We start from the raw sequence: 27,235 nt of genomic DNA, 5'->3' as shown, positions 1-27,235 counted from the left end.
ATTTCTTCAGCTTGTGTTCCGGCTTGGTAGCCTCGTGTTGGGCTGTGTTATGGCATTTGTATATGGATAATCCCGCATCTCCTGTGGGGAGAGTAAGGCCCTCAAAGCTTGTACATGATATTATTCTCCTTGGGTAATAAAATACTCCAAGGGGGGGGTCGGCCCATTCCGGCCTCTATGCGGTGTCACACGTGCAAGCTCCATTTTCAGCATTTGTGGATGTTTTGTCCAACTTTATGTTTTATGCAAAGTGATGATGGATATGTGTTAAGGCCGTGGCCATGTTTAAATGTTTTAATATGCATTGATGGTATCAACAAGTGTGCCAAAGGCCCTAGTCCCCCGGGCACCCGCCGCGAGTTACATGCATGTTTGGCTAAAATATATGCAGGCATGTATGCAAAGATGAAGGACGAGATGCAAGCCCAAGTACGGGCGGAACTGCAGGTTGTACAAACTCTCATGCAGGCTGAAATCAGAAAAGAATTGCAAGAGGAAATGCATGCAATGATTGCAGAGAAAGACAGTATGATCTTGGAATTAAGGGCAGAGCTGAATGCATGCAAGGAAAAGTTAGTCCATCAAAATTAGGGACAAGGCATGGCTGCAGCACGTCAAATACAGGAGGAAATAAAAGAACTAAAAATACAGGTAGAGAAGGAGATAAAAACCTTTCGCCGAGGTTGCACAGCGCACCAAGGCGGAGGTGGAAGAAAATGCTAAGTGGATTGATGTGGTAAAAAAGCACAAGGGAATGCCTGACAATAAAGTGGAGGTGATGAATGCAACCCTTGAAGAAGAGGCTAAACGGCGAGCCAGAGCCCTACATGTACGGGTTACAGGGTGGGGGGAGAAAGGTACTCCTCAAGAAGATGCTAAGACACTGAGTACAAAGATAGGAGCCACAGAGATTCCTATAGCAGAGGCCTGGAGAGTGGGAAAGGATGCCACCAGAGCACGAGCATTGATATTGAAATTTGCAGATATGGATAAGAAGAAGGCCTTTCTCGCTAAGAGGGCCGCGCTCAAGGGAGAGAAAATTTATATAGATGAGGATCTTTCGTTGGCCAAGGTCGCACACCGGAAGGAAAACATGCCTCGAGTGTTCAAAGCACATAAGGAGGGGAAGTGAGCTGTATATAGAGATGGGCAAGTGTTCATCCGAGAGCACCAGTCATCCTAACGCGGTCAGCCTATGGGACCTTGAAGTTATCGGTGTGGAACTGCAATGGAGCCCTACGGGTAGATGCAGGGTACTTCAAGGACAGTTTCAAAGGCCAAGATATTGCCATGTATACAGAGAGGCACCAATGTGCAGGGAGTAAATTACCTGAGGTTCCTCGGTATAGATGGGAATCAGTATGTCGACCCCAACCGCGCATAGCAGGGGGGACTAGAGGAAGTGGGGGGGTAGCAGTACTGTTAAGGGAGGACTTACGGGAGGCTATACATGTGATACATAGAGGTGCAGACGCACGCTACATGTGGATCAAAGTGAGCACAAATAGACCTCGGGACATTTACATTGCAGTATGCTACTTCCCACCGGCACATTCCAGATACGCTATGCCGGGAGAATCACCATATATGCCATTGTACGAGAACATCATGAGATTTGCGAGCTTGGGAAATGTACTACTAACAGGGGACTTTAATGCACGTACATGCCGGGAACAATCAGCTCTCTATGCTACGGATGAGCCCATGTACCGCGAGCTAGCAGTGGATGAGATAGGGATGCAGAGATCTGCCCACGCTCTTCAAACGCCTTGTGCGGAAGAAGAAGCGGGATTACCTGGCCAAGCTTGAGATGGAGATATACCAACTATTTTTAGGCCAGGACAGCAAGAGGGCATGGAAGATGTTCCATGAGCGACAGCCACCCACACCTATCACAGCACCTGAGGCATGGCATGAATATGCAAGAACTTTATATGAAGTACCAGGGCAGCCCCCCATCCCTCATCCATAGGCAACTCGCCCGGATCATAATACTTTTGTCACCATTCGGATGGGCTATTGACAAACTACGTAATGGAAGAGCCCAAGACCAGGATGGTCTGGTGGCATAACATTTTTCACATGCCAGAGATGTATTGGCACCACTGCTAGTACACATGTTTAACAAGGCCATTTGCGAAGGTTTCCCAGACAATTGGTTGGCACATACTATTGTACCTCTATTTAAGAGTGGTGACCCCATGATACCAACGAACTACAGGACCATCATGATTGGCCATTGCTTGGCCAAGATATTCGGATCTATTTTGGATCGAGAGCTGAGTAGATGGGCTGAGACACATGGACTCAGAGCACCTCGGTAGGCAAGTTTCAGACGAGGTTTCACGACTTTGGATCACATATTTACCCTCAAGGCTCTCATTGAGGAGGGATGAGCACGGGGGAAGAGGATATATTGCTGCTTTGTGGACTTATGCAAAGCCTTTGACACGATGCCATGTGCCAGACTCATGAGGAGATTGCATGACATTGGTGTTCCTGAGGAGATGCAATGGGGCATTTATGCATTATATGAGGCAGTGATAGGCAGAGTACGGACTCCCGGAGGCATGTCGGATACAATGACTAGCACCATTGGGGTGAAGCAGGGATGCCCACTGTCACCCACCCTTTTTGGACTTTACATTGATGAGATATCCGACTACATTGACAGGATGGGGGGGCAGGGGGCCAGTCTGGCAGGGGTTTGGATACCCATACTGCTATATGCCGATGACATTGTACTTATTGCAGACTCCCTTGCAATCATTTTGTGCAAATAGGGACCTCACAGTGAACCTTGGGAAGACTAAGATTATGGTCTTCAATACCGCACAAGCCTGGGTGACTAGATCCGACCATCGATTCAATTTTAGAGGTGAATCGGTGGAGTACACCAGATCATATGTGTACCTAGGAGTCACATTCAGCGGACCACAGTTCTCTCTAAGGCAAGCAGCAGAGGCTAGATTGGCACGTGGATATGCGGCCCTAGGGGCACTAGAGAGACAATGTGCCTACATTCAATTTCAGGAGCCGTACACCAAACTCTGGTTGTTTGACACATTGGTCACACCTACACTCTTATATGGCTCACCCATATGGGGACCCAACCTCTACCACACGAGGAGGGAGCCGCTTGTCGGCCAGGTCGGACCAGAGAGAGATTTCTATGATGGATGGCAAGTACTAGAGAAACCACTGGTGACTATGATCGCACGCGTGATTCGGAGCAAACCATCGGTACCTGATGAGATTGTCAGAGCAGAGATAGGAGCCGCACCAGTGGTTACCGAAGCCTTGTTCCAGTCAGTGACATTTTTCCAGAGGATATGGGAGCTCAACAGATAGAGATACCCACACCTAGCACTTATCTCTTCCAGGCAGTTTGCAACAAACCGCGATACACAATGTTGGTACACCCAGATGTGTACCTAGCTGAGATTACATGGCATGACGATTGATGCACTCCCTCCATTTCATTACAGCCTGGACTGCCCCTTCTTGGACCTTAGTCGCTCAGAGCAGAATAGGGTGATCAGGATGGACATCGTGAGGCTAGATGCAGAAAAGACATGGTCCAACCCCCCCTACCACTAGGCACGAAGATGGCCCACTATCGGGACCATTTTCTACATCTCTCCCCAAATGGTTTTGTGACACGGTCTACATACATGGACACCCATCTCTCACATGGCATTCGCAGTGCCATTGGACAGATCCACACTTCATCACATTAGCTAAGGGTAGAGACTGGCAGATACGAGGGGATGAAGCCAGAAGACCACATTTGTCAACTATTCACGAGGAAGTGGAGTCAGAGGAGCACTACATATGCCGATGTACTATGTACTATGAGATACGAGGGAGATATTGATGTCTCTTCCGAGAGGGTTTTGGACCATTACTACATCTGATGGAGTTTGAGGATCAGAGGTGTTTGGGGCTTTTCTTATTGGAGCTCAGACGCCATCGAAAGGCTCTCCTACGAGCCGGGACAGCACACCAGGATAGCCATGACAGATTTTTTCAGGGCCAGGACCACCCCCCGACAGATACGACCAGGACCTCCACTACCCCCTCAGAGAGCCAGACGTCCCATAGACATCCTTCAGGAGGAGTCACCCTTGACAGAGCCATAGCACTTTGTCGAGCGAGATGCCCACGCTTACTAGGACCTCCTCCACGGCCGCTTCATCACCGGTGGATTAGAGCCATCATCAACCGCCTCAGGAGACAACTTCCCCACCACTTTAGTTTCTATATCTTACAGCACCCCATGAGAGAGATACTGAGATGAGCAGATTAAACCAGTCTTATGCTAGTTGTAGATATCATACACTTTTGTTGTACCTCAATAGGAGTATTTTCCTTTCATACTGTTTTAGGACTTTTTTAGTCCTTTTTGTCTTACTTTTGATGAGACACCATCAGCTCTGTACTATGTTTTGGTCTCATAGGCCACTTTGGCCTTTCGCAAACGTTAATCTCTCTCTCTCTCTCTCTCTCTCTCTCTCTCTCTCTCAGAGCTATTATTGAGGAGGGCAGATTATATGGCAGGAGGATTTATTGTTGCTTTGTGGATTTCCGCAAAGCTTTTGACACAGTACCGAGAGCCAGACTGATGCGCAGACTACAGGAGATGGGAGTGCCCACAGAGCTGATTTGGGGAATCATGGCTTTATACAGGACAGTTGTGGGGCAGGTACGTACTACCCAGGGTATATCTGAGATGGTTCACTCCACTATTGGGGTGAAACAGGGCTGCCCCCTTTCCCCTACCTTATTTGGGATGTATGTGGATGAGGTTTCGGACTATGTAGAGCGGGAGGGTGACAGAGGAGCACAGCTAGCAGGGACATGGATTCCGCTGTTATTGTATGCTGATGATATTGTGCTGATCTCAGATTCTCCAGAGGGGATGCAGCGTCATTTGGATGCATTGCACATGTTTGCAGAGGACAGTGGATTGTCTGTTAACCTTGGTAAAACCAAGGTGATGGTGTTTAACACCACAGCACAGTGGGTTAGGAGGTCAATGCCCACCTTTACATATGGTCAGGAGACAGTGGAGTATACAGATGCATATACTTACCTTGGTGTGGTTTTTAGTGGCCCACTATTTTCCTTGAGGAGAGCAGCGGAAACCAGATTGACCAGAGCTTATGCAGCATTGGGGAGACTAGAGAGGATGTGTTCGCAGGTTCAGTTTCAGGAACCTCGAACAAAGCTGTGGCTCTTTGACACTTTGGTCACTTCAGCCATGCTGTATGGAGTGGAGATATGGGGACCCTCAGTGGATCACCACAGCCGAGCTGGTAGCACTGATGGATGGAGACGTATGGAGAGGTCCTTGGTTTCTATGATTTCCCGGATGATTAGGGCCAAGGCCTCCGTACCACATGATATTATCCGTGCAGAGATGGCTGCCCCCCCATTGGTAGTAGAGGCACTCACTCGATCAGTCTCCTTTATACATAGCACTTGGGCTCTCCCTAGAGACAGATATGCTCGCTTAGCCCTGGAGTCTTCACGACAGTTGGCATCACAGGGAGACGGATCATGTTGGTATGCACAGATGACAGCTTGGTTCCAACTGCATGGCTTTAGTATGGACAGGCTACCTCCATTTCAGTACTCCCTGGATGCACCCTCCCTCTCTCTCACACGGGCAGAGATTACCAGACTTATCAGGCAAGACTTGACTCAGCTGGACACTAGGAGGACATGGATACAGCCGACACACGAGCTTGGTACGAAGATGGCTTTCTATAGAGATCATCTTCTCCAGCTCACGGAGGATGGGTTTGTGATTAGACCCAGCTACATGGATACTCATCTTTCTCATGGGGTACGGTGTGCTATTGGTCAGATGCGCACATCCTCACACCAGCTAGAGATTGAGACTGGCAGATTCAGAGGAGTACCAGCTGAGGCCAGGATTTGTCAGCTATGCCAGATGGAGCCAAAGACAGAGTTACATTACATATGTCACTGTCCAGTATATTATGAGATACGAGGCCGTTTTCACTGCCTGTTCAGAGAGGGCTTTGGACCACTTTCTAGAGTCATGAGATACCAGGATCAGAGATGCCTCGGATTGTACTTGCTGGAGCTGCGTAGACATAGAGAGGGTCTCCTGAGAGGGAGGGGATCAGAGAGGGAGAGACACCTACAGAGGCAGATTACAGACTTCTTTCGACCAGAGATTGAGCAGTCAGGTCAGCAGGCATTGCAGCTAGCCCCAGAGTACAGCCGCACCAGAGGTACACTGATTGATCGGGCTATAGAGCTGGGGCGGTCCAGGCGCCCCAAGATGAGAGGCCCATCTCGACACCGGCGGAGACTACAACAGAGGATCAGGATCATACTAGCACGGCATGGGAGACGTCCAGTCAGAGTACTCACCATGGAGGACATTGAGGATATCCGCCATCGACCGATGAGAGACATCTTTGGATAGTGATGTGTATGATGCTTACCTTTGTTGCTGGAGTTTTCCTCCTAGATGTTATCCATTAGGCGTTCCTGGTACCGTACTTTTCCTCATAGTTGTTTCAGTTTCAGTTAGTTGTTTAGTTGTTTTTAGCTTTCCTTACACAGACATTGTATCAGATCCACCAATTGTTGTAACCTTTTTGGTCTCATAGGTCATTTTGGCCTTTTGAAGACGTTAATATATCATTTCATTTCATTTCATTTCATTTCTCTCTACTTATGCTAGAGAACTATATGATGCACCAGGACAGCCCCCCACCCCCCCTCCATTGGGAGCTAGATCGCCTAGCAGCACCTTTTTTACTATGCGGATGGTGCTAGATGCGATAGACAGGTTACAGAATGGAAAGGCACAGGATCATGATGGGCTAGTTGGAGAGCACTTCTCATATGCACAAGACACTTTGGCTCCGCTCATCGTACATGTGTTTAATCGTGCCATTTGTGAGGGTTTCCCGACAAGCTGGACAGAGCATATCATTGTACCACTCTTTAAGAGTGGGGACCCCATGGTACCAGGCAACTACAGGACGATCATGATTGGTCATTACTTGGCCAAATTATATGGCTCTATATTGGAGTCGGAGCTGAGCCGATGGGCAGAGAGACATGGTCATCGAGCACATGGACAGGGTGGCTTCAAGAGAGGATTTACTACCTTGGATCACATAGTGACACTTCGGGCACTTATTGAAGAGGGCAGGGCACAGAAGAGAAGGATATACTGCTGCTTTGTGGACTCCCGCAAAGCCTTCAATACCGTACCACGTGCCAGGCTTATGCACAGATTGGATGACATTGAGGTACCCGAGGATATGCAATGGGGGATATATGCTTTGTATGAGTCTGTGACACGCAGAGTCCGAGCTCCAGGCGAACTATCTGATAGGGTGACCAGCACGATAGGGGTGAAGCAGGGATGCCCACTATCGCCCACCCTCTTTGGACTGTACATCGATGCGGTCTCTGATTATGTAGACAAATTGGGAGGCCCAGAGGCATGCCTGGCAGGGGTGTTGATACCCATCTTGTTATATGCTGATGATATTGTTCTAATCTCAGACTCTCCGAAAGGATTACAGTGCGTACCACAGTCATATCAACTCGGAGCTCTTCAAACCACGCGAGTGTATCTCTATCTTGAAACACACGAGCAATGTATATGCACGCCAAGGCAATCATGAAAGGAGGATGCATCAGTATCAAATCTGTCCTATACAAGTCATTGACCAAAGACCTGCACGAACAAAAGGCAAATGAGACCATACCCATACTTGTCCTCTATAAAGACACACTTCAAATACAATTTTATAATCCTACCAGGTAACCTTTGTCATGTCAGTAAACCCAGCATCTTGCAATAATCTGTAGAGCCAAATTCACCAGCAATAAATCATGTGAATTTACATCCTTCCAAGGTTTAAAAAAGCATTTCAAGTTAGTCTACTAAGAAAATTCCACCCGGTGAAGAATTATATGCAAATTCACCAGAAGGTAGGAGAACACCTACTGTATTAATGGTCGGTAAGGGTGGTAAATGATCAGATAGAAATCAAGAGCCTCAAGCAACCTCATCTCCATGTGCAGAATATCAGGGACCTCATAGCAACATTTCTCATCAGGGAATACCCCTTCACATCAGTCAAGACAGAGTAAGGAAATTTGTCACCAAAATTCATGTTGATCACATACCCAAAATTGTGTGTATACTTACGAGTTCTCTTCATATAGAAAATGAGCAGCTTGGCCTGCACTGTACTTTCTTCTGCTTTAGAAGCCAAGTACAAGCACGTCGGGGCTACTAGACGAGGATCATATTCAAAGAAGCTTTTCCTGCAAAAACTAACAGCGTTCACAACATAAGCCAAAACTTCAGACTGAACCTCAATATGTGTCAATACTCTTACACAGATAACATGCTCTAAGAAAAGATCATGAAAATCTTTTGTTGATTTCATCCTATAACACCCTCAAACCTTTTTATAGTATGTGCTTTTGTTGAATCCAAAGTTCCCAAAAGGTTCAAATCAAGGACTTCTACAGCTTGACATCAGGTGGATAGATCTGATCGGCCATAGCATTAAGGTTTTTCACGAACCTTTCTCTTGTGATATGAACAAGGCTAGACATGATTCACCCGTACCATGGCTTGTCTCTTTATCCTTATTAGATTATAGATGTCATTGGCAACCTGACCTGAAGGGTCGGAAGGCTAGATGGGTTGACCTCATGCAAGAGTTCAACTTTGAGATCCGTTACCGAAAGGGGGCGACCAATCGGGTTGTTGATGCCCTTAGTAGGATCCCTGGGATCAATGCTATCTCTTTTGCTAAGTTAACGACTGACTTCTATCTATCTGTCAAAGGGCATTGCCAACACGATTCCCATTTTGGTCGAATCTGGTAATTGGTCCAAGTTGGTTGCAACCCACAAGATCTAATGTATTTCGAACACTCTAATGAGTGCTGCTAAGAGAAAGATATTAGAAAAGTATTCCACTAGAGGTGGATTACATGGCAAGGTTTGTGTGCCCAATGATCTGGACGTCCAAGCTTTGATATTGCATGAGTGCCATGACGCACCTAGTATGGGGCACCCAAGCATATATAGAACCTTGGCTTTGGTTGGCTGGCATTTCTATATTATGTGCGGAAGTGTAACCAGTGTCAACCAATAAAGCTGAAAGACTTAGAGCTAGAGGGTTATTACATCCTTTCCAAATTCCTCTAGTTAGATTACCCCGGACTAGTAGGGGCCATGATTCAATCTGGGTCGTTGACTGATTGACGAAGATAGCTAGATTTATTCCTACCAAGTTGTTGGTGACAAGTAGTGAGTTGACTCAGCTCTCGATGGAGCAATTGTATAAGCTATATGGACTACCCGAGGAGATTGTCAATGACCAGGATCCCAAAATCGCTGTAGAGTTCTGGCAATCATTGTTTTCCAAATTGGAAACACGCTAGAGCATGTCATCTTCGGATCATCCCGAATCAAATGGTCAAACGGAGAGGCCGAACTAGACTCTAGAGAATATGCTAAGGCCGTATGTCTGAGTGGGAAAGGTATCTTCCACAGATTGAGTTTGCTTATTGTTAACAATAGTAATCATGCGGCTACTGATTTCAGCCCATTTATGCTTATGTACGGTTATTAGCCTAAGTCACCCATTGCCATAGGACTATGGGGGGGGGTCAAGTTGCAATCAGTAGTGAATATCTTGCAAGATATGCTGAAAGCTGCAAGGAAACGCATAAAGAGTGCTCAGGATCGTGCTCAGTTTTATGCTAATCAACGATGGACCCCTAGAGTTTTACGAGTTGGTATGTGGGTGTATCTTAAAGTCCCAAAGGACAGAGAGACAATGAGAACTAGCAAACATTATGTCACTAGACGGGCATTCTCTATGCTTCCGGACATATGGACCGGCTCCATAGTGTGGACATGACACCTCGCTTACATCCACGCCAAGGGTCATGTGGACTGGCACCACATGGTAGTAGGCTCTATATGAGAGGCTAGGAATTTTGGTCTGCGCCCATAACCAAATTACTATATTCCGGTTGGCCTAGGGACGTAATGTCTACGCCCGGGATGACCGCTTCCTACAAGCTATAAATGAAAGAAGATTGTCGAATACATTCTTATGCATGGCATACTTGCATGTCAAGAACTATTTTTGCATGAAATAATTTACCGCCTGGAACTATTTTCGCATGAAATAATTTACAGCCTAGAACTATTTTCGCATGAAATAATTTATTGCCTGGAACTGTTTTCAAATGGAATAATTTACTACCTGCAAGATCTCTGTCTAGTTTATGGGCAAGGGACACCCTCTCATGAACCATGCCCGTAAATCCGTATTCTGACCTTGATTGTGGACTGTAGACAAGTGGTAGGTGTGACTCTAAAGCCTTTGTTTAAGCTTATTTGAGTTTTAGCTCACTATGTTGTTTTGCAAGTCCAAACTTCAATAAAGTACGGCCGAACAACTTATAAGTAAGTTTGGGCATCCACACTTCATTAAATACTAGGCAGACAAGTTATAAGTGAGTTTGGACACTTATTGGACATCGGCCAACCAGCCTCTCATAAATCAGGCACTCTTGATGAGCTAAGACATGCTTTGCATGCCCTCTCTCGAAAGGCAAATGTCCATGGCCACATTGGCCCGAGCAAGCCTCCCGTCGCTGCTGTTGGGTTTTATGCTGTGTATGCACCCAGAGGAGTGCTAGTGATCATCAGTAGGTTACTGGGGCACTTTTTACTTCAGTTAGTGGAGGTTTTTTCCCCCAGTTTAGTTCAGTTTCACTTATATGCAGTTTATAAGTGTTTTGGTCCACCCGGCACATTTATGGCCGGACATGTGAACACTTATCCTTTAGGGGTCACTATCATGTGGCTTGTACTTGATTTTTTATCTATCATTGAAGAATACAGCAGTCGTGTTCACTTCCTTTCCTTGTTTTCCACGCTTGCTTGAACCTGTGTAAACCCTAACCCTAACCCTGTTTGTCTTCAATTGGTATCAGAGCAATTGAAGCTCTGCTCAGCACTACCCGTACACTTGTTGCTACATCTGCCCGTACATCATACGTACACAGCCTGCGCCGCCTTCAGCAGAGCATTGAAGCTCTGTATTGCTACTGCCCGTACAAACGTACCTGCCCGTACAGTAAGCTCAGCCAACGCCGCCTGCAGCAGTGCGCCGCCTGCAGTAACGTGGTCGCCTTCAGTCGGGTACTGCTTCAGTCAGTCGTCGCCTACAACTATTGTGAGCGCCGCCTTCAGTCCGTGTACCTGTGCGCCACCTGTAAAACGCCGCCTGCAGCCCCAGACAGCGCCGACTGTACGTGTACCTGTGCGCCACCTGTAAGACGCCGCCTACAGCCCCAGACAGCGCCGACTGTCACCTGCGCAGCCATACGCCTTCAGCGCCGACTGTACCTGCACAGTACTGTGGTCGCCTCAGTACCCGTACTGTACCTGCCTGCTTACAGAGGACTGCTCTCGTACTGTACCTGCATACAGTCGACTGTACTTGCTACGAGTACCTGCACAGTACAACAGTCCACGTATCTGCACACTACATTCAACTTGTACCTGTTTAAATCTCAGCTAGTAAGCATTGCAAGTTTTGAATATTGGGCACTTTAATTTTCTCTGTGAAAATATACAGGCACAACAGGCAGATTTTCTAGCAAGAAAATATACAGATTTTTGCACAGTTTGGGTGCAGCAAATTTGGGCATTTTTGGGGCATTTTGGCATTGTGTACGCCATTTGCTGCTCTACTCAGTCATTGGTGCATTGAGCTGCACATTCAGAGGATTGAGAGTGCAAGCAGATTTGGGTGAACTGTATTCAGTGGAATACAGTTGTTATCAGGGTTTCTGTTATTGGGTTTTTTGGTAAACAGGTACAACATTGTGCGTAAAGCATAATGGCAAATCAACAGCAAAGTGATGTATTCACATATTTGTCTAAGGAAGACAAATTGGATGGCACGAACTACTCCTTGTGGAGTTTTATGCTGAAAAATGTGCTTGTGGCAAAAGGTCTTTGGGATTTTGTTAGTGGTGATGAACCACGTCCAGGTCCATTGGCTCCAGAGACTCCTCCCCAAGGGGGTGCTCGTGGACGAGGACAACAGGTACAGGCTCCAGGACAGCCATTGCCTGTTCAGAGAACAAATGCTCAAAATGCCAGGGATGCACAAGCTTTGTCACTCATTGCATTGTCAGTTCAGAGGTCCATTATACCTCATATTCGTTCACCTGGCTCTTCACAGAATGCATGGGTGACTTTGGAGCAGATGTATGCTGCTCGTAATGAGGCTAGGATCTCATTTTTGAAAAGAGAGCTGGAAAATCAAAAAATGAATGAAGGAGATGATATGTCTAGCCACTTAAACAAGCTGCAGGATTTGAGAGAGCAACTCATCAATGTGGATGAGATTATTCCTGAGACACAGCTTGTGTCCACCATCTTGCACTCTTTGCCAAGATCTTACTTGGCCTTCCATACCTCTTTAAACCTCAGCATGAGGAATGCTGTTGAACCCCTCAAGTATCAGGAACTTGTTGCTCTCTTACTACAAGAGGAGCAAATGAGGAAGAATATGAATATGAACACAAATGCTGAACAAGCATTTACTACAGGTCAAAAGGGGAAAGGGAAATCTCAGCCAAAGAGTGCAAATCAAAATTCAGGTGATGGTGGTTCTTCACAGGATACCAAGAAAGGTGATGGACAGCCCAAGAAGAAGGGCAAATGTCATTACTGTAAGAAGCCAGGTCACTACATCACCGAATGTAGGAAGAGGATTGCCAAAGAGAAGGCAAAGAAAGCTGGGATGTCTGTTAATGATGCTCCTAAAGCTCCTCCAGAGACTGCTTCTTTTGTTGAGGACAGGGATTACTGTTTTTTTACATGCAGCTATGATGCCTCTTGGTCTTCACAGGCACTCAGTTTGACAGAGCATGCATGTACTTGGTATTTTGATAGTGGTGCCTCAAAGCATATCACATCTCGCAGGGATTTGTTTAGTCATGTTGGCCCTGCCCCCGTTGGCAAAACTGTTCAGTGTGCCAACAATGCTTCATATCCAGTGTGTGGTTTTGGGGAGATTCAGCTTACAGCCATTGATGGCTCCATTCTCCGCCTTACAGATGCCTTATATGTACCAGGGATAAAGAAGAATTTGTTGTCCATTTCTTCTTTAGCACATTGTGGAATGCAAGTCCATTTTGATGATGATAAATGCATGGTCAGAGACAAAGCAAATGCCTTGACCTTGATGCCTACATCCCGTATGTCGACACTTAGGTGTGTCATTGCATTGGCTGCACATCGTGGTTGGGTTGTTCACCAGTTGGACATAAGGACTGCATTCCTACATGGGGACCTTGAGGAGGAAGTATATGTATTTCAGCCCATGGGATTTGCAAAACATGGTCATGAGGGGAAAGTATGCAGGCTGAAAAAGGCCTTGTATGGTTTGAAACAAGCTCCACGAGCTTGGTATGCAAAAATAGATGCTTTTCTACTCACTCAGGGATTTGTGAACAGTCCATCAAAGGCCACTTTGTATGTGAAGAAAGAAGAGACAGATCTGCTGGTCATCAATCTTTATGTGGATGATCTCTTGCTCATGGGATCAAATGATGACAAAATTGCAGCTTTTAAGGAGATACTGCAACAGACATTTGACATGTCTGACTTGGGCCTTGTACATTACTATTTGGGCATACAGTTTGTGCAGGATAACAGAGGCATTGGGTTGTTGCAATCACGTTATGTTGCTAAACTTCTGGAGAAGTTTAAATTTCAGGATTGCAAGCCTATTAGTACTCCTATGGAGCCTGGGATGAAACTGTCACTACAAGATGACAGTGTTTCCTTTGATGCCACTACATATGCTCAGGCTGTTGGGTGCCTCATTTACTTGTGTAATACAAGGCCAGATATTCAGTATGCAGTCTCTCAGTTGAGCAGATTCATGCACAGCCCACGGTTGTCACATTGGCAAGCTGTGAAGCGTGTATTCCGTTATTTGCAGGGTACCTCGTCTCTTGGTTTGCTTTATCCTGAGGGGGGTGACATGCAGTTACATGCTTACAGTGATTCAGATTGGGCTGGTGATTTCGATACCAGACATTCCACTAGTGGGAATTGTTTCTTCCTTGGCGCTTCATGCATTTCTTGGCTAAGCAAGAAACAGACCACAGTGGCCACTTCGTCTTGTGAGGCAGAGTACAGAGCAGCCTACACTACTACTGTTGAGTGTGTTTGGCTGCGTCGTCTTATGACTGATATGGATATTTCAGTGGAGGAGCCTACACCTATCTATACTGATAGTCAGAGTGCCATTGCTGTGGCCAGGAATCCTGTGTTTCATGCTCGCACGAAACACATTGAGATTCACTATCATTTTGTTCGGGAGAGACTCCAGGCAGGAGATATCAGTCTGATCTACTGTCCTACAAATCAGAATGTGGCAGACATCTTCACCAAGGCATTACCCCGTCCGAAATTTGAAGCATTCCGCAATGCTTTGAATTTGTTTCCTTTTGGTGGATGATGTACAGTGATCACATATCACTCCAGGGGGGTTTGTTGGGTTTTATGCTGTGTATGCACCCAGAGGAGTGCTAGTGATCATCAGTAGGTTACTGGGGCACTTTTTACTTCAGTTAGTGGAGGTTTTTTCCCCCAGTTTAGTTCAGTTTCACTTATATGCAGTTTATAAGTGTTTTGGTCCACCCGGCACATTTATGGCCGGACATGTGAACACTTATCCTTTAGGGGTCACTATCATGTGGCTTGTACTTGATTTTTTATCTATCATTGAAGAATACAGCAGTCGTGTTCACTTCCTTTCCTTGTTTTCCACGCTTGCTTGAACCTGTGTAAACCCTAACCCTAACCCTGTTTGTCTTCAGCTGCCAGCCCACAGGAAGTTGCGGTTCAACCGCTAAACCTGACCAATGCGAGCCCATGAGAAGGCCCAACAAGAAGTAATATACCACATGGTGGCAAGAAGAACTTGGTTCAGCACCACAACTTGGCCAGCTAAGGAAAGCCTTGTTGAACTCCAATATAGAAGCTTCTTCCGAATGCTAAGAAGAGGGGCTAACTACTGCTTTGGGGAGAGATCGATGCCCACCTGGCATCCAAGATAACGGATAGCAGTGCGCCTCGCGATTCACTATAAAGCCTCAACTAGATGCCAAGTCGGTGTGGGCTCTAAGCCAACCCAAAATCCACACGACTTGTGCCAGTTCATCTACATGACAGAAGACCTCTATTGCCTCTGCAACTCTCTAAAGATTTCCCACATCTCCTGATAAGTATGATGTTGTGTCATTTGCGAACTCTAAGTCTCGCAGCTCCTCCTGTGCACATGCGCATATGGGGAGACAATCCCTAAGGACCACACTCCTAAGCTAAGAGAAAACTGCTCACGGCCTCGGCAAGAGATATGGTGCTAAAGGTCAAACTTGCCAGACCGAGCGAGAAAGGGGAAAAATGTCACCTCTAGCTCCCTGAATGAGAACCTGTCTGTGAGAGGCCGAGTAAAGTCCGGAAACACCATGGATCCACTCCTCCGGAAATCCCATCCGGCACATGGTCCCCTCCAGAAAGCCCCAATTAACTCTATCACGGGCTTTCTTAAAATCCGAAAAGAGCACAATGAGATTCTGTTGGCGCATCCTGGCCGAAGCTGTCGCCTCCCAAAAAGTGAAGATGTTGTCACGTATGCTCTAATCCTAAACAAAACTTGAATGTGTATCATGAATCAAGTCGGGGAGGAAGGGCTGAAGTCTTCGGCTGATGGCACTGGGACTTCATGGAAGGCAGCCTTAGAGCAGCTTTCAACGAGATTATGACTACGGGTGCCATGCCAAAGAGGCTTTCAGAGGGTCTAATACACTTGATTCCTAAGGAGGGTGGTGATAGATTGGAAATTTGGCAGTGGAGACCCATCACCCTCCTCGGGGATTTTCGCCTAGGACGAAGAAAAAAGGAAACTCGAAGTCCATCCGCTCCCTGGCATTTTCCCCCAAGGAGTGACATCGAGACCTCTGCCAACTCGTCATCTATGAAGGGACTCTAGGGAAGTCCGCATAGCGGAGCAAACCACCAATCTCGTGTGCCACCAAACCCGCTCTCATGCCTCCACCACTTGTGAGGATATGGAGGCACCGTGAGAAGGGATCCGAGAAAAGCTGTGGCTATGGCTCTCACATGGGAGGGGGGGTCAAAAACAATAGATCCAACTTGGCCTCGCAACCTGGGATACCATCTCTCTACCCTGCCATCTCCCAGTGACCCTATCTCCTACTTGGGTTCAAAAGGAAGCTCTAGCATGTATTTGTACTCCACCCTCCGCTCAGACCATCATTTGCAGGTTGCTGTCCAGCCTGCATATCACCTATTGGTGGCTCCTGTTCCATGCCATAAGGTTGAAAGATCATGCCCGGTATCTCCTCTAACTGTGGGATATCCATAAGGATATCTTTTGCCATCTCTGGCTGTCCATTTGGACCATTTTCAGCACCATTTAAGGGCTGGTTTTGTTGCTGTAATGGCTGATTTACAGCCCTTGGTTGTTGTCCATGATGTCCATCATCATCAAAGATGACTCTGCTAGGCTCCTTATACATGCATGTTTCATCAAAAATGACATCATTGCTACGTATAATCTTTCTATTCACTGGATCCCAAAGTCTATACCCCATTTCACCACTGTCACCATATCCTAGGAATATGCATTTGTGAGACTTAGGATCAAGTTTGGTGCGTATTTCCCTGCGTATGTGCACGTACGCAACGCAACCAAACACTCTCAAGTGCTTGTAGGACGGAGGCTTCCCTGTCCATACTTCCTCTGGCACTTTCCCACCAAGCCTCGTGTTAGGTGACCTATTTGTAAGATGAAAGGCTGTCATAACAGCTTCAGCCCAAAAACCATGAGGTAACACAGCATGTAACAACATAGAACAAACCTTCTCCTGAATGGTCTTGTTCATCCTCTCTGCTGTCCCGTTTTGTGGAGGATCATAAGGAGTAAAGAGCTCCCTCTTGATGCCTTTAGCATCACACAGGTCCTGAAACTGTTTGGACATATACTCTCCACCATTGTCGGAACGCAAAGCCTTCAGTGTTTTGCCAGTTTGATTCTCAACATGAGCAACAAACTTCTCAAACACTCAGAATGTATCACTCTTCAAACGAAGAGGATAAACCCACACCTTGCGTGTGGCATCATCAATAAAAGACACAAAATATTTTGCCCCTCCCAAAGAAAGCTGAGGCATCTCACATACATCTGTATGCACAAGCTCTAACTGAGCATCTTTCTGTCCAAGAGCTTTCTTGTGGGGGCACTGGAGTCGCCTGCCATATATACAATGCTCACAAAATTGAAAACTTGAGAACTTTAGAGAAGGCAAGTAACCAAAACGAGACAATTGCTCCATTCCTTTGACACTCATGTGTCCCAACCGGCTATGCCACATAGAGATTTCCGGCAGCTCGGTTGCATTTACATTAACATGGTGACAAACACCAGCATGCATGAAGTAAAGAGTGTCCACCTTAGAGCCTCTGGCAACAACCAGTGAGCCCTTACTAATCTTCCACTTTCCACGACCAAATGTGGTAACATAATCAGCATCATCAAGCTGTCCAGTAGAAAGCAGGTTCTTCTTGATCTCAGGCACATGCCTGACATCATGGAGCATAAGCCGTGAGCCATCTGAAAAGACAAGCCTCACATCACCTCTGCCAAGAATCTGGCATGCATGGTTGTCACCCAAATAAACTACTCCTTCATTGCCAGCAGTATACCTGACAAACAAGTCTCTGCAACCTGTGAAATGAAAGGAGGCACCTGAATCAATGATCCATGAGTGCATACCATGACCATCTCCTGCAAGGAGTGAATGGGCATCAAGTGAAGACGTGAATAGGACTTCATCCTCTTTGTCACCTGCATGTGACACATTGACTTCTTCAATCTTGACTCCACTTTTGCCCTTTGGCTTTGCGTCTTTGGCTTTGCATCTTTGGCTTCATCTTTGTCTTTGTCTTTTCCTTTGCCCTTTTCCTTTTGATCATTCTTCCATTTGTAGCATTGCTTTTTGAAAGGTCCCTTCTTGCCACAATAATGGCATTCCAAGTCCTTTTTGGAGCGAGACTTGCTCCTTCCCCGTTCTTGGCTTTTACCCCTTTGCTGGGATCTCCCACGTGCATTCATTGCATTGGACTTTCCAACAGAGTTGTTCTTCCTATTCATCTCCTCTTGAAGGAGAGCACCCTCCCCATCTGCATATGACAGCATAGCATTTGAATTGCTAGTGGCTGTCCTGAATGTGTCCCAACTCTCTGGCAAAGTGCATAAGAGAAAGGTGGCTTTGAACTCATCGTCCATTGCCAACTTTTGATTTATGACCTGGCTGACAACACCATTAAACTCATTTAGATGGGCTGTCATAGACGCCCCTTCCTTCATTTGAAGACCTATGAGTTTCTTCAACCAATACACTTTGCTTGAGGCACTTTGCTGGGCATACGAGTCCTGCAATCTTTGCCACATTCCCCAAGCTGTCTTCTCTTCACGTATGTTGAAAAGTAAAGTGTCTGACACAGACAACATGACGGTGGATCTTGCCAGCTCATCCATATCTTCCCATTCTTCAACAGTAAGAGAAGCGGGCATTACACCCCTTTCTTTGATGGGCTTGTGCTGCTTCTTCTGGAGCAACACATTATAGCACTAGGTTTGCCAAATGTCATAATTATGTGAGCCTTCAAGCTTTTTGATGTGAAGCAATGAAGAGCTCTCACCTGTGGTTGCCATAGCAATATGCAACCTTTGACACAGTCAATGCCTGACTCCCTGCAAGATGTGCAAACACTGCACCAAAACACACAAAGTGCTCACAGTTGTTCTCCCACTGCGGAAGCACGAATGCTACTCTCCTCCCACTGAATGTGATAAAATCACCAAAATCTGGTTGCCGCAGATTTATGACAGCACCTTAGATGTGCTCTGTTCCCCTTCCAAAACACTGTACAGCAGTACTAAGTGCTCACCAATGATGTGCCAAATCTGTACCGGCAAGTACAGCAGCTGAAAATGAGCCTTTTCCTCACTCAAATCAATGTACAGCCATGCCAAAACTTGTACAAAGTTGTACCAAATCTGTACCAACAAGTACAGTAGCAATAAATGCTCTCCTGGCTGTCCAAATGAGTGAAAATCAGACCTTGACAGTCCTCACCACTGCATACAACAGTCCCGGACAGAAATTAGGCAAAAGTCCCTTGACTGCAAGTGGAATACTGAGGGTTCAAGGCATAAAAGTCTTCCCTGCTGCTTTGCCAAGCTCAACAAGCACAAAATCTTGAAAAGCCCCTTGATTCAAGATCAATTTCTGATCATGAATGGTACATTAATGCACATGAAGGCATCCAGAGTCTTCACAATGCTTCCCCCTGGCCACATATACATCCAATACATAAAAGCCCTTTGATTTACTGACACATTGAGTGCTTGACAGGCATCAACACATTGCCCAAAGCATCAAATGCCAGTGCCTGCATGCAAATCAACCCAATTGGCACAAAAGCCCTTTGATTTGCACTCCAATTTCCTTCAATTTTGCCCCAAATGTGAGATTGCTCACATCATTCAGCATGTATGAATGCCCAATGGCACAATTACATCAAAAGTCCCAAATGTTGACACCCAATTTCTTGCAAATTGACCTGGAATGTGACCAATGTCACGCAATGTTGCCAATTTTGCTCAAAATCTGAGCCATTTGGACCTGTACCTGTTCAATTGATGAAAATGGACAAGCAAATCCCAAAATTGAAGCAAATACCTTGTACAAATTTCTGATTTCTTGCGATTTGCAGGTACGGATGCTGTATTCGTGCAGGTGGACGGTAGCGGAGGAGCTCTGCAGTGATCACGCCATGGCGGACCTCACACAACACCTTGACTTATGCCTGGTCGCTTTTGGCCAATGCACACACAGACTGCGCCCAGCACACACCTGGTCGTATGCCTGGTCGCTTCTGGCCAATGCACACACAGGCTGCACCCAGCACACGAGAACCAGCACACACCTGGTCGTATGCCTGGTCGCTTCTTCTCCAGGCTCGAAACTCCCGTAGAAGCTAGCAGGTGAATCTCCCGAGAAGCAGGCGTATGCGTGCGATGTTGGCGTTGGTGCGTAGCTCTCCTCGTGGGCGACAGGACCTCCACAGGTGCAGAAGTCGTCGGGTCCAGAGGCTTACGGCACGCTGGTGGGTCACCAGCCCCAACCCCTCCGCTCCGCACTCCTCCGGCCTCACCACGTTGCTGCTGCGCACTCAGGCGTCGCAATGCTGGAATCCGCGTTCGTCTGAAGGGTCCCCTTCTCCGCCATAACTGCACCTTGTCTAGACTCCTGCGAACAGGTGCAGTGCTGAAAAAAGCTAGGGTTCCCACAACCAGGGCTCTGTGCACAGGCGACCAGTTCTGCACACGCAGCACACCCAGGCGACTTCCAGCGCTGCAGCTCGTTGATAGAGAATGCTACTACCTGTAAGCAAAGCGATCACAGAGAGATTCGAAGGCTAAAGGTGTAGCAACATGGGAACGCACAGTCAAATTAGAGGAATCCTGAAACCCTAAAACACAGCATGCTCTGATACCAGTTGAAGGAGCTATGGAAGCTCAGCTGTAGAGAGTTAGGGTTTCATGTGGGAGACATACACAGAGAAGAAGAGAGAGAGAGAGAGAGAGAGAGAGAGAGAGAGAGAGAGAGAGAGACATGTGGGGATAAGTCAACTCATAGTATGAGTGTGACTCCCCTATCACACATGTATATTTGCTCTAGTACACATAGTGCACTTAGTACATTAAAAGTACTAAGTGTACTATGTACTATAATGGCGAGTCGTCTCTCATGGCCACCCTCCAAGTGGGAACGTCGGGACACAGGATGAGGCCCTTCCCAAAGAAATGTACACAATGATGATGTATTGGTTCAAAGTGATGAGTTTGAAAAGTCATCCTTGTAGAAGGATATTGCATCAAGGCAGAATGACTATGTTGAGTCCTCCTTGCTTGGGATGGACAATACGGATGCACAAGACACGTTCCCATCTTATGAGGCCTTGCAGGATGTGAAGTAGGATATATGCCACGATGTTTTGGGGCACCCATGCATTGCGCACATGTCATGTGCACAGTGTGTATCTACCGTGTGCTACACGCACGCAAGACTAGTTTCGAGGCTTGGGGAAGCTTGGAACTAGGCAGGCTGATTGACGAGCTAAGTTAGGGATAAACTAACGGGCGAGCACCCAAGTATGGACGGGCAGGCGCCCAAGTGTGGACGCCTGATGACCGGCCAAGAGCCTATAAAAGGGGATATAGAGAGTCTCGCGAGTTTGTGAGAGCTCTATGGTCTTGGAGCCTGGATCTAGTGCAGACGTGCACCTGCTTTACGCAGTCGAGGCCGGCAGCAATCTCGAGGCCCACCAGGGCAACTTCGTGGCGGTATGGGACGTCGGGAGGAGGAGATTGGTCGGTACGTCATCCTAGTTAGCTCAGCTCGTGGCTCGGTGGGGACAGCTGCCCACGGCTGTCGTGGTTGGGAGGTGAGTCAGGCCTCCACCCCCTTGTTTGTTTGTTCGTTTGTTTGCAGGATTCGAGTCTCGTACTACCAGGAACGATCACGAGGAGATCCGTGGGGATTTGACAGTGGTATCAGAGCATACCTCGTGAACGTGCAAGTCGGTAGGTAGAGAAGATGAGGTCGAAGAAAGGTATGTGTTAAAAAGCTTGATGTTTTTTTCTGTGCATACTGCTGTTTTCAGATTCAGTATGTGTTTTTCTTCATCAAAGAAACCCACGTTGATGGGAGGTTGTAGTCTAAGTAGGGTCGTTGCTTTGCAAAGAAGAGGAAAGATTTGCTTGTGCGGTCGCATGAACTGTAGAGAGAAAACAGAAAAAAAGCATGGTTTGCTTTTCGTTGAACAATTGAGAGAGAGAGCATGCGTGTGAGAAGGTGAACATGCTGGCGGGTTTGCATACTGGTCGAACTGGGCAAGGTTGACAGCCGCCCAAGAGTATGAAAGAGGCCCTGCTGGCAGGCACCCAAGGCTGTGTAGGCAGGTGCGTAGCCAGGCAGCCTAGGCCTGCATGACCAGGCGGCCAAGCCTGCGTAGCGAGGCGGCCAAGCCTGCGTAGCCAGGCGGCCAGGCCTGTTGTGTAGCCAGGCGGCCAGGCCTGCGCAGCCAAGCGACCAGCCTAGCACAGGCACCCAGGCCACGCAAGGCAGGCGCCCAAGCCCACATGGCCTTATGGCCACGCTTACATGGACTGTCGTCGCAGGCGCAGGATAGCGAGAAGGCACAGGATGTCAGCAGCCGTCGGCAGGAGAGCAAGCGCCGGTAGCACTCGACGTCAGCAGACAACACGCCGGCTAATCCAAGAGGGATGAGCAAAAAAAACAAGGAAAGCACACGTTTTTTGAGCTTTCGTTGTTTTTTAGTTTAATTTTTTTTTTAAGTTTAAAAACCCCTCCTCTAAGGTTTCAAGGTGTTTTAATTTTTTTAAGAAACTAGAATATATATATATCCATATATATATATATATATATAAACACAAAAGCAAAAGCCAAACATAGCTTTTGGGAACTTTTAGTTTTTGTAGAAACCTTTATAAACCCCCTTAAGTGGGCTTCTTGCCACACATCTCTCAAGTTTTCAAGCTCTCAAGTTCCCTTGCACTTTCATTGTGCAAAGATCGAATTTTCTCTCCACTTACCCTCTTCACGATGTCGACCCAACAATCAGAGTTGGAGCCCCTTGTGGAACGCGAAGGCTTGCCGGCTACGGAAGGTACCGATGCCGATCTTTTTGACGATTTTGTGTCAAAATCAGATTTCCAAGAGTTCAAAGTAGCTCTCGAAGCTTCTTCGTCGGAACGTCAGGCACACAGATCGCAGCCCAGATGCAAGCTTTGCAGAACTCCATCGCTCTATTGACCACTACCCTCTCTACTTTCTCGGATATGGATACCTTGGCTTCTGCTTTGGACCCCAACATTACTCCGGAACCGTTCGGGGGCGAGCAAAAGCAGCGCACCAAGGAGATCGTGGACACGTGGCAACATAAGTGGCAAGTTCACTTTCAGTTTCATCCATATGATGATGAAAAGAAGATCCAGTTAGCAGCAGGTTTCCTGTCCGGCAAAGCTTTGCTTTGGTGGAAGGAACTCAACCCTAAGCCAACAACTTGGACACAATTCGAAGACATCTTCAAGAAGGAATTCCTCAAGAAAGAGGATGATTATGATGTTGTTGCCCGGTTTTCAGCTTTGACCATGACCTCACCGCACCTCACTTATGAGGTCTACCTCCAGAAGTTTCGAGACTTGCAGATGAAAGCTACAAAGATGGATCCCACTACTCTTTTGGGATTTTTCGTAGCTGGTTTACCAGACTCATACCGATTACAGGTTAAAAATAACAAATGTAAAACATTGGACGAGGCCATTCATTCAGCTCGTATCTATGATGATACAATGGTCTCTTCCAAGGCGAAACCCGTTACCGAGCAGGGAAACAAGCATAAAAGAAAGTTCTCCGCACCTATGGCTAACACGACAAAAGGAAAGTCTTCGGACCCACCTTCGAAGAATTCAAGTTCGACACCAGCGAAGAAGAAACGACTCCTTCGGGCTTTAAAGCTCAAGAAGAAGGAAGGACGTTGTTTTATCTGCGAAGAAAAAGGACACATGCGTAACGAGTGCCCAAAGCAAAAGGGTACCAAGACAAACGCAGGACCCAAGCCAAAGGCAGCTAACCAGTTGTCTTTGACAGGTACATCAATTACTGTACTTTCTCGCCCTAGTACTTGTTCTGATTGTCTGTTCAATTCTAAAGTATTTGGCTTGCATGATCTTCTCCGAGTTTATGGAGAAGTGAATGGCCATAAGGTTCACATTCTTCTAGACCCTGGTAGCTCGCACAACTTTGTTAACTACAAACTTGTGCAGAAATTGAGTCTTGATACGACACCCAACGATCATACCTATGAGATACGCCTACCTGCGGGAAGGCAAGTTTGGGATTGAAAGGTGGAGATGCTTCCAATCCAGATTCAGGACTACAAAGACACTCTGCAATGCTATGTAATGCATCTAGAAAATGTAGACTTGTTATTAGGGATTGACTCTTCAAGTCCAGATAGATTGGTCTAGTCATATTTTTTCTTTTCAGCATTAGGGACACCCAGTATAGTATTTTAGGTGATTGTATTCATCCCTCTCAGGGACCTCTTGTAAATACAATTGATTTTGGAAATATAATGGATTCTTCTTTGTATACCGCTTTCCATTGTGTATTGATTCCACTTTCTTCCTTTCTCATCCCTTCTTTGGATGTAAATGAATTAAGTGTGTTTGAAAGCAAAGAATTACAGAAGATACTTGATTCGTTTCAAGACGTATTTCCTGAGGAACTGCCATCGGATTTACCACCTGAACGGGCAGTAGATCATCGTATTGACTTGATCCCTAGTGCTCATCCTGTCAGTATTCCACCTTACAGGATGAGCCAAGCTGAGGAAGATGAGTTGGTTTCGAGGCTTGGGGAAGCTTGGAACTAGGCAGGCTGATTGACGAGCTGAGTTAGGGATAAACTAACGGGCGGGCACCCAAGTATGGACAGGCGGACGCCCAAGTGTGGACGCCCGATGACCAGCCAAGAGCCTATAAAAGGGTGGCCAAGGTTAGTTATTGGGATATAGAGAGTCTCACAAGTTTGTGAGAGCTCTATGGTCTTGGAGCCTGGATCTAGTGCAGACGTGCACCTGCTTTACGCAACCGAGGCCGGCAGTAATCTCGAGGCCCGCGAGGGCAGCTTCGTGGCGGTATGGGACGTCGCGAGGAGGAGATTGGTCGGTACGTCATCCTAGTTAGCTCAGCTCGTGGCTCTGTGGGGACAGCCAAGACTGTGAGCTTCCCCACGGCTGTCGTGGTTGGGAGGTGAGTCACGCCTGCACCCCCTTGTTTGTTTGTTCATTTGTTTGCAGGATTCGAGTCTCGTACCAGGAACGATCACGAGGAGATCCGTGGGGATTTGACAACACATATGCAGAGATTGTGCAGAGTCTAGGACAGAGAGAACACGCTAACATTGGACTTTGCTCCAAGGATTACCCACTTCTACAGCATTATGAGAGGTGGGTCGAGACTCTGGCCAAGCGGTTGCTCAAGTCCATTATCTCATGGAATGTGCAGGGTCTAGGGAGGCACAGTAGTAGGAAGCTCCTTGTCAAGGATCAACTCCACCCTGCCATTACAGGTGGACCTATGGACGTGCTGCTTCTATAGGAGCACATATTGGATATGCTTCAGTGTGGTAAAACTAGTAAGATACTTTCTGGACACACTATTTGGTCTTGTGCACAGGGGACCAAAGGTGGGGTATGCATCTCAGTGTCAACATCATTTTTGCCTCATGTTATTGGCCATGGTGTTATCATACCTTCTAAAGTACAGTGGATTATGGTTATGCAAGAGGGATTGTGCAGAGTCCAGGACAAAGTGAACATGCTACATTGGACTTTGCTCCAAGGATTACCCCCTTCTACAACATTATAAGAGGCGGGTCAAGACTCTGGCCAAGTAGTTGCTCATGTCCAGAATCAAACACTCCTCTATACCATGAGGATTATCTCATGGAATGTACAGGGTCTAGGGAGGCTTCCCACGCACAGTAGAAAGCTCCTCGTCAAGGATCAGCTCCACCCTGCCATTACGGACCTATGGACGTGTTGCTTCTATAGGAGCACAAATTGGATATGCTTCAGTGTGGTAAAACTGGTAAGATCCTTTCTGGACACACTTTTTGGTCTTGTGGACGGGACCAAAGGTGGGGTATGCATCTCAGTGTCAGCATCATTTTTGCCTCATGTTATTGGCCATGGTGTTATCATACCTGGTAGTGGATTATGGTTATGCAAGAGGGATAGAAGTTGGGTATATACAATATCTATGCGCCTAATGTACGGGGAGAGAGGTTGGCCCTCTGGGGCACCATCACAAAACTGCTCCACAAGGCTGATCATTGGATTGTAGGGAGGAGACTTCAACATGGTTGAGCAGCCATTAGACAAAAAGGGTGCCCGCGAGGGTCGAACACACCCCTTGGAGAGAGCCTCCTCAGAGAGATTCGTACTCTCCTTCTATGGAAGGGATTGTTGGACAGGATGATTTCCAAAGGAGGCCTAACTCTTTATCTTACTCATGGCATAACCATAGAAGTGGGGATGGATGCATCTTTGCACAGTTGGATATATTTTGTGGATGGTTGGGGCTTGTATAGAGGAGACTCTATTGCCATCTTGTCTGGTACTACCAAATCAGATCACTGCCCGGTTGCCTTGTGCATCAGAGAACTTAGGAGGCAAAAGGGTGCATCCCAAACTTTCTCTATCAGGATGCAAAGACCTCCTTGGAGGTTAGAGAGATTTGGAGGCTTTGTGATGATCCTGACCTCTGGGAGAGGCTTGCCTTGTCCCTGGAGAGGACTAGCCAGCACTATCATTCTGTTGCCTTGGCCAAGAAAGAAGAGGCTCTGGACAAGGAGCAAGCTATCAGACACAGGTTGGCTGTGCTTCAGAGGGAACACGCATCCTGAGTCCCCTTGGATCCCAAATGGGACTCAGGATCCCAAATCTCTTGTCCACTGTTAGAGCTGAGTTACAGGTGGCCATGGATAGGCAGGCTGAGTTTGCATTTCATGCTAATCTAGCATTTTGGACACAGATGGGTGGCAGATGCAAAAAACCGTTTTTCTCAGCATATTAGCCTATGCACAGTAGGGACAGTTTTAGATGCTTGCAAGATTCTCAAGGAGAATTTCGTACTGATCCAAATAAGGTGAGGAGTATTGCCTCAGATTTTTATCAAACCTTGCTCTCTGCAGAGGCCCACTCTTTGCATAGAGATGTTGCACAATGGAAAGTCCAAAAGCGCATGCCCACAGAAGATACGTGTGCCACTTTGGATGCCCCCTTTAGTGATCATACAGCCGCACCAGAGGGAGCCTATGCAGGATTCCTGATGGGGAAGGGCCCTAGGAAGGTACGCTGGGACCACCAGTGTCACCTGCTGGGGGGCCTTCGGAGAGGTCTTTGCTACCAGACGCATCATGAT

At 46.9% G+C, this 27,235-nt stretch overlaps 1 protein-coding gene across 2 annotated transcripts in view; it reads right to left on the bottom strand.

Annotated features, from left to right (window-relative positions):
* Nucleotides 1-27,235, bottom strand: part of LOC147638668 (cyclin-C1-1-like) — a 103,447-nt gene that overhangs the window by 51,770 nt on the left and 24,442 nt on the right. For both annotated transcript variants that reach the window (XM_086798620.1, XM_086798619.1), the window contains 4 exons: nucleotides 8,213-8,331; nucleotides 8,009-8,129; nucleotides 7,819-7,863; nucleotides 7,588-7,735 (listed from right to left, as the gene is read on the bottom strand). In XM_086798620.1, coding sequence (XP_086654746.1) covers nucleotides 7,588-7,735; nucleotides 7,819-7,863; nucleotides 8,009-8,129; nucleotides 8,213-8,331 — 433 coding nt within the window. The remainder of the gene's footprint in view (nucleotides 1-7,587; nucleotides 7,736-7,818; nucleotides 7,864-8,008; nucleotides 8,130-8,212; nucleotides 8,332-27,235) is intronic.

Source organism: Cibotium barometz, chromosome 5 (genome assembly GCF_041138505.1).
Source record: "Cibotium barometz isolate CiBa-2024 chromosome 5, ASM4113850v1, whole genome shotgun sequence".
Taxonomy (NCBI): Eukaryota; Viridiplantae; Streptophyta; class Polypodiopsida; order Cyatheales; family Cibotiaceae; genus Cibotium; species Cibotium barometz.
This window is presented reverse-complemented; position numbering and strand designations above follow the sequence as displayed.